We start from the raw sequence: 14,065 nt of genomic DNA, 5'->3' as shown, positions 1-14,065 counted from the left end.
GGATAAATATGAACCAAATGCCGCCACGTTCTGAGTGTAACAGAGAGCCTTTGAATTTCAGTTGTGAAAAGAAAAGTTGCAAATTGCATGCACTGCAAAACTGAAATTACCAATGATCTTCCCCTTTTTACTGTCCACACAGGAAACAAATCACACACCCTGGATCTTGTGTTCTGTTGCAATGTCCGTTTATTATTTGCCTTTAGTACACAGCATATGTATATTTATGCTTACAAACAAGGAAAGGTTATACAAGCATCCATAAACCAACACACACACCCCCCCCCCCCCCCTAACACAAGAAAACTTTGCTGTTCAGTCTCGTAGAAGAGCGCACCACCTCTCGCTCACCATTCCTGTGAGACCAGTCGCTTTAAATAAATAGATCTCTCCTGAAGTCGAGTCAGAGCCAAGGTTCTGTGACTGAGCAACAATTTGAACAGCTGTACCATTGTTAAAAAGAAAGGGAAAAAGAAAAGCGCCTGTGTCATTTCCGGAGATACGAGCATTTTTTTCATTTTTTTCCCCTTATGCACTGTAGAAACATTCCAGAATAAGTAGATGGAATCCATTTATGGACTCCTCAGATTGAGACCAAAATCTTGGTCTATTTTGCAAAGGCGGTCATCAGTGAAACCGCAGCGCTGTCACAGAGTGCAGGAAAGGGTCGGTGCAACTAGACAGTGGAAGGTTTCATTTCTAATTTGGTGGAAATCCAGGAGAGCCATTTTTGACCGGCCCTTTTCCTTAATGTTTACTGGACTTTCCATTTTAGCAGCTGACTCCGACCCTTTCTCACATGTAAAACCTAAGGCCATGAGGCTCCATCTTGCTGATGGAGGACGACGTACAACATAAGGACATACTGCAAGTCCAACACAGTACAGTGCAAAAACTAAGGTGCCGACAGCTGCCCACCTGTCTAACCACCAATCTTTTCTAAACACCCACAGGGGCCGTAAAACCTTTGACACACAAACGCTTACACACACAAAACCACTAAAGGCATGTTTTTACACTGTGAGCTTTGTCAGGGGTGGGGCCTCAAATGATTTCGTGCAGGATTCTCAATCAGGAAAAAATTAAAAATGACCGGGCAACTGGATCCTTTGTGCTTCAGCAGTAAACTGGGTGACCTTGGCAATAGAATTTTTTAATTTTTTTAAAAATCATTAGCATCGAGGCCTCCTAATGTTAAGACAATGAGTAAAATAATCTGTAAAAACTGAGAACTCAAGGTCAGAAGTGGAGAAGAGTTCCCTCTGAGCATATCTGGATGAATAATTGTTACTGGAGACATTTTGTAAATGCGGAAACGATCAATGAGGCCAACCTGTATGTCACAAATTTAGCTTTCACAGGAAATGAAAATGGAAAAAAAAAAAAGGAAACGAACCTTAGAATTAATTGCAGTAGTTCAGATCATGTAATTAATTAGGTGCTCGCTCCTGCTCCAGCTTCGTCAGAGACGGCGGCTTTCAATACAAGTCATTGCAACTTTAAAGAGGCTGCATGTGAAGCAAATCAGATACTTTACACTGACATAATTACTGAATGCATATGGTCCTCTTAACACAAGTCTGATTAAGAAGTGCAACTGTCTAATATCAATGGTTTATTCAACTGGTTGACTTGTGCTTTGGCCCATAATCTGGGCTCTCACTGACTGAAAGAAAAATCATGAACAGCAACACTACGCCAGTTACCCATCACATTAATGAGTAAAGCACACACACACACACTGGTTTGTCTTTTGTATTGTCCGTGTTGTTGGTTAACACCGGTTCAACAGAGCCCTTTATGTTGACTGGCAAAAATAAACAGATTTCACAACGTCACAGGACAATCAGTCACTGAATCCCATCGACCTGTACAGAGACAGATCTGAAGACGAGAGGAAGCCTGCGGTCTGTCGGCAGAAAAAGAAAAACTTCGTTCTCTCCGGTGGTGTCCGTCAGTGGTAGTCATGTCTGCCATCACGTCTGGATGTGTAACAATTTTTGCAGCAAATATGACTCAGAAACAGGCGGAACTCCTGAAAGACACATTTTACCACTTTGTCTTGGGTTATGAGTCATCCGATACCAGCAGTTCAGTTCTGCAGCTCGATGATGGAGGTCAAACGCCTCTCCTCTTCTCTCTGACTCTTTTCAGTCATGGGGAGGAAACAAAGGAGATGTGTCCTGCTGTGTGTGTGTGTGTGTGTGTGTGTGTGTGTGTGTGGTATATCTAAAAGTAGATTGCAAAAGGGTATCTTAATCACAAGAGTTAGCAGACATCCATCCTCTTTGACCTTCCGCCACATTCTCCCTGCTTCCTCCTACTCGGCCTTCCCACCATCACTCCGGTCCTTTCTCAGATACAGTCCTGTCCAGCAGGCCAACTAAGGAAATTGTTCACACAAACACACACACACACACACCTTCGCATCCACGCAAGTATGTTGGTGCACACACTGAATTAATCGTACATTGTTTATATTATCACTGCTTTATATCGCCCTCGTACTAATCCAGGATACAAGCTAGCAAGGTGGAAGTTTTTGCGTAGATCCTGTGTGGATGTGTACATGTGTGTGTTTCCAGTGTGGTCCGCAGGCGTTTGTGTCAGTTGGTCTCATAAGAGGAGAGCAGTGCAGCATCCACAGGCTCCATGCAGGAGGGGCAGGTGAAGGATCTCATCAGCCAGTCGTCTATACAGTCCATGTGATAGATGTGCATGCAGGGCAGGAACCGGATGGGATCTCCATAAACGAAGTCCATCATACAGATAACGCACCTGCAGAGGGGAACACAGACTCCCATCAAAACAGTGTTTTGTTTGAGACTGGAAATGGACATCACAGTTCATATGTGCACTGAAGCAGTGTCTGCACGCTAATAAAGACATAGTAACCTTTGACATGTGAAAGCAGAAAACTGTCTAGTTGAAGTTGAAAAACGGGATTTATTGTGCTCATTCCGGTCTTTAAAAAGCTTGTCCAAATGAGTGGCTTTGTAAGATTCACAGTTCAATAACTTATTCCCCGCCCTGATTTATTTCCATATTGGACTTTTAAGCAGCTCTTCACTCTGCCCTCAGTTGGAAACAAGTCATTTAAGCTCCTGTTCCTTTTTAGCCCTCCTCCATAAAAGCCCGATTCTTCTTACAGGAAAACTTATGGAAAAGTACCACGAGGGGCAGTACCCGGTATTTGTTAGCTGTATTGCCAGTACTTCCCGAGTACCTTGTGCCTGCAGTAGATGACCATATATAGAAATCTGATATTCAGAGCAACTTGCAGTCCTGTTTAACCTTCATGGACAGTATCATGGTTTCATGCTCTGAAAGAGCAGGCAATATTTGAATGAAAAAACTATTTAAATCCTGTTTTCATCAGTATCTGTTCCAACAATGATGAGGAAGTAGTTTTGAACTTATCCTTACTGGTAGCCTGTCATTCACTGGAGAATTACTGCTGGCTTTCCCTGCATTGCACTTAAGGATGTATGCTAACTTTACATCAAATCAAATGCTTGCCAAAATTTTGTAATCACAACAGAGCTGATACAGAATGGTGGGCGATGGCTCATCAGCACACTTGAGCTGACCAATCAGAGCAGACCGGGCTTTTCCGGAGAAGGGTTGCCTCACCAACTTCCGTTTCATGCTGAAGCAAAGAGCATAGCTGAACTGTCTCATGGGGATTTTGAACACACATCACTGTGTTAGTGGTGTAAGTGCTCAAATTACCCTGCTGAGTTTCAGTTTCTACTCACTCTCTGATCTTCTTCTCAGAGCCATCCCGCCCAGGATCATACACCCCTTTCGGGAGGTGCTGGATGAGTCCGATGCGTTGGGCGATCCGGACTTGCTCCTCTTCAGTCAGCTGCGTGGCCAGTCGGGCCTGGCTGGGCGTTGGGTGGTAGACAGGCACGTGGATCTGTTCCTGCAGATGGAGGGGAGGCCACATAAAAGACTAAACAACCATGTCTTTACAGTATACCCAACAATTACACAACATGAAATTAGCAGATTGGTAGAGGTGGACCCTGGAGGAAAGTATTTACAGGAAATACTCAAGTTACATTTATTTATCAGTCCCATCGAGATGCCTTGCTGGCATACTTTTTATTTTAGTTTGCTCCTCCTACTAACTGTCAGGACTACTATGGGGGTATCTTGTGGTTTGTTAATATCCACTCACTAAATCTCCATCAAACGTAGTGTATTTCTGTTAGACTTCTGTGTATTTTCCGTTTCTTTTGATTTAAGCACATAAACATCGTGTTAAATGGGAAACAAATATTAATTTCATTACAAAGAGGTGGAAAAATATCACCAAAACCACAACAGTGGTTAGCAGTGCTACACAAGTCCCTTGAACTTGAAAGGGTGGATTTTATTTTGACTCAAAGCACTAGAAATAACTTGATTGACTGAGTTTCATAATCCCACCGGCATTCGCTTTGTCTTAGTGTATATTCTTTCACGATGCCTCTCAAAATGACTGCCTTCACAATAACTACTCTCTAACTGATGCATTCAAACCATAATATGTTGACTCATATTCTGTGGACTATGATGTCAGGCAGTAGGTGGTAGTGTTTCCCCAAAGCTTGTTCCAACAGCCTGCATGTAGCAACATGGCACCTTTGATCTGACTTGGCAAGAGGCAAGTTAGTTTTCAAGCTGTGTAAAAATGAGTTTAAACAGCAAATATGTTCATACATACAAACCTGATGTCTAAAAGAGGATTTCTAACACAGTTTCCCTTTAACTGGAGGACCTATGGGCATACGTCAGCAGGTTTAAGCTGTCTCTGAATGATTCTTTTGTGAGTCAGCGTGAAACCATCGACGGCAAGGAGTCATGACTGGCCAGGAACCAAAACATCCTGCAAAAGTTTGAACTTTCCCAGAAAATGCTTACCTCACGAAAACCTTTTAATCTTCATGTAAAACAGCCTAAGATTTCACTCTTCAAAGTAAAAAGGAATTGATGCTGTTCTAAATCAAACTTCAAAGCAACCAAAGCTTCTGTCCCACAACACTTTGTGGGTCAACAAACTAAAACTGAATGTAACAAGTCTTTCATTTTGCCTGTCGGCATAAAGGTTTAACATAAAGGCAAGCAAGCCACAAGTAAAAGATTTAAGTATAATATAGCCTTGGAATGAAATGAGTAAGACAGAAAATATTCAGATTAACTCACTATTTATAGGGTTTTAACAACTGGCTAAAGCCTTATCAATAGTTCAGCAAGTGCAGTGTGTAGTGAGTATACGTACAGCTTGTGTGATGGTGTGGTTATTGATCAGGATGTTTCTAAATTACTCTGCCATGCCATCACCTTAACTTTTCTTTAAGAGCTGATTTGATTAAAGGTAACTTTTGCTATTGGACAATTATATAAAGCAGACAACAGCAAAGTTTCTTTCTTTCTTCCTCTGACGCGTCTGTTTGCCTCAGAACATCTAAATGAAGTAGTATTGGAAGTAGTATTTTTTAATTTCCTCCGAGTATAAAGAGTGCAATATATGCTTTAGATAAAATAAAGCTTTATGAGACATGACAGTGGTCAGAAAGAATAAACTGCACGATTTAATCTGTTCTACTTCAAGTAATCCTCCATAAAATCTTTGCACTTCTTGAAGTAGAACGACACGGTACATCGGAGTGGGCTCTCCTCTTGCACTCAACCACTTTCCATTAACTCAACTGTCTCACTTTGCAGTCTGTTCATCTTCCTTCCCTTCTTCCTCGTACATTCTTGCGCTCTCACTGCAGTCACTTGCGGTGTGTGCATAGCTTCCTCCTCTTCCTCCTCGAGCACATGCTTCAGTCCACAGACAGACCTCTCATACTTGGTGCCAACCCTGCAGGTCATGCAGCTCAAAAGACCGAATAGCCAGGTCAAAGATTAGGCTAAGTCCACTTTAATGCCATCAAGTGAGCTCCTTCTTTAACCACCTGAATATCCACACTCCACAAGTAACCTTTTGTCACAAAGCCCAAACACACGAAAGAGGCAGGACAACAGAGAAGCCTTAGCAGGAGGGAAAGATACCATGGACATTTAACTCTCTCTCTTTATATATATATATATACACACTTAATTTCCTTATTTTTGTTTTTGCTTAATGCAGCAAGCGGCCAAGCTTTAATATGAAAAGGGTTGTGTGTTTTTGCTCAGCTTAATAAAATACTATGCCAGCCTAAACACTTTAAAGAGCTTTAAATGATTTTAAGTATAATAAGTCAATGTTCAATGACTCCACAAATCAAACAAATTGTAGGTGTGGCTCTGGACAGCAGTAGGGCTTTATGAGGTAGAAATGACCAAACAAGAGATCCTGTTAGGTAGCATTATGTGAAATAAAGGAATTCCAAGCAGTCCTTCATTTCTGTTTTTAAATCTGCCACTTCCAACATGCCCAACTTTGTGAGAATCCAACAAAACTGATGAAGCACTTACTCTTAGTTCACATTAGATTAACACCCTGAAAAGCAGACAGATGAAAGAGCCTCGTTCAAAAGATGATTTATCCTGGTGTTTATGATATACCGTGGATATACATGTTCTGTTTTTTTATTCATTAACAAATACAAGAAGACAACTAACAAGAAGACAAAAACATGGTCAAGTTTGCAGATGTAACCCGTAAAACCAGGTCTTTATTGGTCAAATCAAGGTGAGTGGGGCCTTTTTGTGCACAATCATAGTGGTAACACACTGATAGCACAATGGGCTCGTTCTTGTTATGGGCAAAGAAACACAATCCAACTTTATTCTTTGAAAAGATAGACTTTAAAGTTGAAAGGTTTTCAGGGGAGAAAACACAGAAATGTGCGAGCCAGCAGTTGGCCTCTAAGTAATGCAGCAACTGAACCCGTGAGTCAGCATATTCTTAACAGCTGAGCACCCCACCCCCAGTCTGTGGCCCCGTCTGTAGCTTTTATTCTTCTTGTCTGACTGCCGGCGTTGCAGCAGCAGCTGGACTCTGTGTTAGGGTGCTCGACTGTGCAGTGGTCAGCAGTTTAACTGTTGTCATACGTCTCTCTCTAGTTATACATACCATTTCAGCCGGGCTTTAACAACTGCTAATTAAGTAGCCTTGAGGTAACCAAGAAGACAAGCGTCTGAGAGGAAAACCGAGCGAGGTGGCGAGGGTGAAAGGAAAAGGAGGACAAGCGGAGAAGGATGGAGGGTGGTAACTAACTCAGCTGGAGAGCAGACCTTGGCTTCCTCTGCCAAACATGCTGTGGGCTGCTGATCCAAGCAGCACCAGGAACTGTCAAGCCTGCCAGACCCAGGGTGCTAATGGCGAGCTGGAGGAGAAGTGGAAATTATAGGCAACAAGAGAGGAAAGCAGATGCACACAGTTAATGTGAAAGAAAAACAAACAGAAAGAGGAGGCGTTTACTCTACTATCTCTATCGTCCATCACCAACTGAAAGAAATTCAAAGAAAAGGAGCAGGAAAAGGAAAGCTAAAGGCACTCTAAACCCACAAGTTCAATACCAAGCTATAGATTTAACCCCAGAAGCTTACATACAGACACACAGACAAAACAACGGCCAAGATTCTTTCGAACTGCATATTTATGCACGTGTGAGGGACCCAGACAAAGAAGAGAAAATAGCTTCCGAGCAAACAAAAGACTAGACAGTGTTCATCTGACATCAAAGATCTCTATGGAGGAATGCAGAGTAACAAAATCTTTTAACCAGACCATCGCGCGACACCTGCACACAATACAGACAAGCGTGTACATGGGCGAATAGGGACAATAGGAGGAAGAAAAGGATGGACATTAACATAACAGGATGTGCTTGCTGATGAGGTAACAGGATAGGCTGACAGTATGACGATACTCTAAGTGTGGATTGCATTACTTCATCAACTTAGGAAGTTGGGCCACTGATGCAGGCGAAGAGAACAAACCCTCATAACATAAATGTCCTCACGTAAGATGCACCAATGTGGAAAATAGGAAAAAGTCTGAGCAGCCGTTAAAGTCTGAGCAGCCGTTAAAGTCTGAGCAGCAGGAGCCGATGAAGTAAATAAAATAAAAAAATAAAAAACAGTAGTTCCAAGTGTCTGTCCTGTATCATACAGACCATACAGACCACGCCACGTAATGACCAATCCACCACGTCACCTATGACTATAAGCCTGAGGCGAGAATTAAACTGTGGGAAGACAGAATAATACACCAGTAGTTATCATGGAGTCCAGGCCCTTGTGGTGAGCATTCAGAAACCACAACTTGTGTGTGTGTGTGTGTCATATACTGACAGACCAAGTCGCTGACCTGCAGCACAATGACTTGTTTGTCAGCTTTGCCCTCCTCAAACAGTATTTCTGTTTCCATATTCAGGCAATACAGTGACTAATGTGTGACTAGGGGTTTTCTAAGGGGGCGGATCATTGCCATACAAGGCTAAAGACGAACACCTCATGAAGTGACTCAGTCACCCCTGAGAGAAAGCGGATGCACTTAAGTTCAGGCAATCGACACAAAACAGTATAATACGAAATGTAAGTTACACTGTATGTAATGTCTGACTGTGGCCCCTGGAACGTGTGTGTTCTTCCTCCATAGCTATAGCCAGTCAGGGGAATTTTCCTGCCACTTACTACCAAATGTATCGTTTTTAAGCAGGTTGTTATATTTCTTGTCCCCGTCTACACCCAGAGATGCCACGCAGACTCCGTGGTGTCATAAAACTGCATTCACACCACTCTCTCTCGTCTCCTCTCCAGCTTTGACAGCTAATTAGACACAAACTCCAAATTAGAACTTTTTTTTCCTTCTCCATTTCAACTGGTCGAGCATTCAGAGCTCAGAGCAAACTGCTGACAGCAAGCCCCGTCTTCTTGACAGCTATACAGTTGGTTGACAGCTGGCGCTCCAACGTAATGCAATTGTGTGCATCTACGAATCTCAAGATGCTGAACCTTCTGATTTTACCCCATCTTTGGCCGACAGCCACTCGACAATGTCTATATAATTTTCTACCCTCTATAGCCCTTGTCCACACAAAAGTTAACCGTGAAGGAGACTGAGGGAATAAAACACATGAAAAAACACTCATTCAGATCCATGTTATCACATTAAAACACTGTGAATCTTTCAAAGACAGCAAAGTGTTCGAGCCCGTTTAGCTATAAGGCTTCAGCTAGCTTACAGATAGTGCTCCAAACTGAATACGTTTCAGAAAAACTCTTTACTGGGAAATACAATATAAATATTGGGAAACTGGGGTTTTACAAGCCATAAAAAGGGGGCCAAAAGCACTCACACAAATGCAAACATACAGTTGTGCCTTATCTCCCATAGCCCAGTCCTACAGCGATGAGTCAGCACCTGTGTCACCAGCTGCTGTCCAAATCCCCACATTCAACACACAACATGCAGCACACACGTCTGTGCACAAACACACGGGCACAGGCTGGCAGCTACCGCCAACATTAAGCCCACGATCCGAACGCCACCTCCCTCCACTTCGCTCACTTCCCAGTTCATATGAAGCAAACCCTGACACGCACTCACTCGTTTTGACAAGGCCTTAAATGACACACCAGTCTGAGTGGCTGGCTCAAAGGATTTATCTCTTTCACTTAGCTTTTAGCATTCATCCAGCCATCCACCCCAGTCCAATGCAAAGTCTACACAGTGTCTGCAAACATGTGGCTTTCGTGCACTGAATTTCATTAACGGAGACCGAGTACCTCAACTCACGTGTTGCTGGTGCAATTTTAAAGGGAAACTGCAACAGATTTACCATCTTCTGCTGTAAGACCAGTGACCAACACAACAATGATTTTTGAGGGGCAAACATCGAGACATTATAGCAAAAATGCATCTTTTACGTTAAACCTGTTTAAGCGCCTTCAGTTTAAAGCACATTGTGTTACCGCCTGAGTGGCAGAGATCGAAAGGGTCTCTTTGTGTCAACAGTTAAAATGTGCTCAATCCTTAGCTTTAAGCCTTTAATGCCAGCATGATATTCGCCCTTTGACAAAGATCATAAACAATGCAATCAAAATGTTGTCTTGATCAAAGCAAGATCAGCAATTAAACTACTTCAGTCAGTCAGACTCTGAGGTTCGTGTGGACGTTTGGATCCGTCTTTGGGGACTTCGGACTGCACTCTGCTTTGAGTGCTTCTGTGCTCTGCCTCATCTCAGCCACAATGCAAACAATGAAAGACACTTTCCTCTAGATATGCAGCAAGCTGAAACAGCAGATGTTTAGATGACATTTACAGGGTGTGCAAGTTTGAACTTTTTTTCAAATTAAGTTAGGCCAGACATAAAATTCAATTAAATTTAGCACTTCTTTGAACTAAGCTGCTCTGACTGAATAGTAGTTTTATTCTTACACCTTAATCTTCACTCACCAACTCTGAGAGTTGGTAATCGTATCTAATTTAACAATATAACACAAGACGGTTACAACATTCGGCGCTTCCTACAGTCATTAATCTAAGCATTGGTCCTTTAAACCAAAAGTTCATGCTCTCAAAGGTAATCTAGGAAATTTGTGACCAAGTCTAAGCATGTCAATCATCATTCTCTCTCCAACAACAAAATAAGAATCCGTTTGACAGCATATTGTCTGTGTCAGCCTGGGGTGGAGGACTTATTGTTGTATGTAAACTGGAGCCAATAATGACATAATCAATTCCAGGGATGTGCTCAAAGTTCTACTTTGATGTAGTTTCTTTCAGCTCAATGACATATTTAGGTTGATTAAATGAAACCTGACAGTATGAAGCAACATTTGCTCTGATGTGACTTAAAACTTTCTTGTTGGTTCAACAAATGCTATCAAATTTATCATTCCAAGATTTCACTGCGTTTCCAGTGAGAGGCTTTGCTTTTCGAACAAGTGATTGGCTTTTATAAAAGTCTACTAAAAAAAAAAAAGAGATATAGAAAATGGATTTGAGTTTTCAAAGGCACTTTTTTTTTTTTTTTGTGCACAGAGCATCAGAAGCCAAGAGCTATAAAATCCCATCAAAGAAAAGGCACTTATTTCAACAGCCGATATCTCCAAACGTCTGCAGCCAGTCGATATCGATGGCCAAATAGCACTACAAGCCAAAGAAACACAGCCAGCACAGCCAGAGCTCAGGTTATCTTTGTTTAGGATTTCACTAATGGGATTGCCAGCATCAAGTTTTGCACCATGACTGGCAAATCTCACTGTTTGGAGGACAGACCTCGAGCCAGTATCCAGAGCATACTGGCACCCAGCACAAGACAGCTTTTACTGGACACACCAAATTCAATTTGGAATTGGCCATAGCAGGGAAGTTAGTCACTTCCAAACCACACACACCACTTTAGCAGTAAAGCTGAACAGTAAACACAAACAATAAAGGCAGGGGTTGTTTTCAGGCAGGGTTGAGACTGTTAAGGTGCTGATTGCTGTGGTCACCAGGGAGAAGCTGGCAGGTCTGAAAGAGTTCTTTATAAGTGGGCTTTAACCAGTCAGTTAACCCTCTTATCAAACTTTGTCAGCATAAACACATTGCATAAAGCAAACTTTACACACATTGTCAACACAGCAGAAAGCTTAGTGAGAGCTCTTCCACAGAGAACTGCTCCTCTGTAACCACAGCTGGACGACCTAATTACACACCACACCAACACGAGCGTCCTGGTACATTAACTGCTGAGGCACCCCGATGGATTGCAAACGATACGAAAAGTTTATGAATCGGAGTTTAAAGGGTCTTTTGAACAAACATCGGACGTTTTCATGAGCCAGAACAGCCCCGATACGTCGGTTTCACCTGTGCAGCAATGCAGTACGTCCTGAAAAACGTCCCACAGCAACACTCTACTAAACCACAGTAATTGGAAATATGCAAGCCAACAGTCGGTTTAAATCACATTTACTTTCCTCCTTTTTTCTACATTAAGTCTCTGTTAGGTCAGCAGTAAATATTGGCTTAAATAAAGTCACAAAGAGTGAAAAAAAAAAATCTAAACATTGCCTCTCTGACCGTGATTGCCAACACTAAAACAACAACAGTATTTTCGAAATGTCAACAATGTTTCATTATAATTAGTGAAAACACAGTTGTGCATGTGTGCTTATCTATTCTGATGTACCAGATGATTAGTCAGACAGAATTCCCTGGAAAAAAGGTCATTTCCTTGGAAAAGGGAAGGTGCTTGTAAAATATTGCAAAGCTCTTTGGGAGTCTCTGTTGTAACTACTGTCTGGAGAGTGGCATGGTAGTTTCTCATAGCTCTCAGGCTCTAACTGAACACCCATCAACAACAACATTGAAAAAAATAAATCACTGAAATGCCTAACAGGTGAAGTGAGTAACATTTATCATCTCATTACAGTTGAGAAACCACCAGCCATTGAATCACTGTTTTTCAGTGTTGCACAACACCTTTCCTAATGACAGATGGGATGCAAATTCTTCTTTTCGTGCTTTTTACTGTAGAAAATAAGTTTTCCAAGCAATGTTTGCGCTTTGTGCAATTACCTCGAGTGCAGATTACAGAATGACGTAGCTTTCTACAATATGACATTATGATGTTCTCGTCTGACATTGTATTCCGTCTTTCATGCTTTCACAATATTCATCAATAACCTGCAGATGAGGCTCGGCTTGACCTGGTAACAGGAAATCTCCCTGCCATTGCCTTAAATAACTCAAACCGGCCTCCTCTGCACACAGAACAAAACAGATTACATGGTCAAAGCCAAACATCATATTTACACTTACAACATGACCTGGGTCTGTCTGGCTATGATCTAATTCAGGAAACAAGGACACCGCACAAACAAAGTTGTTGCCTGGAGATTTTTTTTTTTTTTTTTTTTTTAAAGGAAGTTCTGAAAGTCGCAATTTTCCAAAAAGAGTCCAAAAGTCTTTCAAGTGGAGAAGACAGGTCTGCACCAGCCCATTACTGATAATGTCTTCTTTCATTTTCACTTTGTATCAACCAAAACTACTTGGTTCGGTGTGTTTATATGAGGTCTATCGCCGGTCGTGCGGCTGTCATTATCAGTGAAGGATTCATTAGAATATGACTTCAGGGGAAATACTCACAGAGAAAGGACCTTGGGATATAACAAAGCGGATTAGTTTCAATGCCGTGGAGGGACGAGGTCAGTGGGCTGGGCTGCTGTTGGATCTGCACATAGCCGACGTGGGCTCACATGTTTATCTTACAAAAGGCTTACCTTCAGCTGGTTGAAGGCAGGGGTGGCCAAAAACATTGAGTAAAATGGGCCAGAGCTGCCACACATAACACGACATTATCCAAAGTTCGGGTATTCAGTGAACTCTGATCAGTCTAGTGACAAAACACAACAGTTAGCTGGTTATGTGATGGTCCAAAACAGTTGGGGGAAGTTACCTGATAGGGGGGCGGTGGCTCCTGATCGGGGTCAGCACCGTCTCCGTAGCTGGCACGGTCCGACTGTGATTCATGCAGCAGAGAAATATCATCCGAGGTCGGAGATTTCAAACAGTTTCCCATCTCCTACCTCTTCAATCAAACTGTCCAGTCTATCTGTGTCGCCTTACAATTGGAGAATTTTACGACTTACTTTCACTGAAAATATCAGTGGATGGAAAGGCGTCGAGAGGGCGTTTTTCCATTCACAGCTGATGAATCTCCTCTCCCAGACGATGGGAGGGCTGCCTAGTTCAACAACAACAAAACATCCTTCAGCTAGCAGCTAGCCACACAAAAAGCTAGCCTGCTAACACCAGCTAGCACTCGGAGGGGAGCATCTACAGAGTTACCAGCAAAACTACGGCTTAGACAGCCGTCCAGAAGGCTATATCTGCAGAAGCAACGAGACAAAGGAAATATTCATGTGCCTCATTTAAAACCTAGCCGAAGCTATCCTGTCTGAAATATATCTGTCAGGGACTTTCCAATTTGAAGGCAGCTGCTGAACAACGACAAAAGGTGGTGATGTAGCAACGTGGAGCCCCGCCCTGTCAAACAAGGAACCAATGAGCACTCGCTGGTCTTGTTGGCAACCAATCAGATTTGTGGTCACCTTGCCCTATGATGAAAACATAAACAGTGC

The 14,065-nt window shown here is 42.4% G+C and overlaps 1 protein-coding gene across 1 annotated transcript; it reads right to left on the bottom strand.

Annotated features, from left to right (window-relative positions):
- Positions 1–166: 166 nt before the first annotated feature.
- rnf11b (ring finger protein 11b) lies at positions 167–13,944 on the bottom strand. The gene is made up of 3 exons (XM_072389557.1): positions 13,381–13,944; positions 3,759–3,928; positions 167–2,778 (listed from the first exon to the last, which is right to left on the bottom strand). Exons 1-3 carry the CDS (start codon positions 13,501–13,503, stop codon positions 2,607–2,609), a joined length of 465 nt encoding a protein of 154 aa, XP_072245658.1. The 5' UTR covers positions 13,504–13,944; the 3' UTR covers positions 167–2,606.
- Between the last annotated feature and the right edge of the window lie 121 nt (positions 13,945–14,065).

The sequence above is a fragment of the Leuresthes tenuis genome, unplaced genomic scaffold, assembly GCF_036924035.1.
Source record: "Leuresthes tenuis unplaced genomic scaffold, fLeuTen1.0.hap1 SCAF_7, whole genome shotgun sequence".
NCBI classification, from domain to species: Eukaryota; Metazoa; Chordata; class Actinopteri; order Atheriniformes; family Atherinopsidae; genus Leuresthes; species Leuresthes tenuis.
Note: the sequence above shows the minus strand (reverse complement) of the source record. Positions and strands in the feature narration are given on the sequence as shown.

What these genes read in the sequence shown, in the direction of transcription:
- rnf11b (XM_072389557.1), bottom strand. Translation starts at nt 13,503, where the DNA reads ATGGGAAACTGTTTGAAATCTCCGACCTCGGATGATATTTCTCTGCTG. An exon ending in AGCCACCGCCCCCCTATCAG is followed by an intron (nt 3,929 to 13,380) that starts GTAACTTCCCCC and finishes CTCCATCTGCAG; the next exon opens with GAACAGATCCACGTGCCTGT. An exon ending in TCTGAGAAGAAGATCAGAGA is followed by an intron (nt 2,779 to 3,758) that starts GTGAGTAGAAAC and finishes TCCCCTCTGCAG; the next exon opens with GTGCGTTATCTGTATGATGG.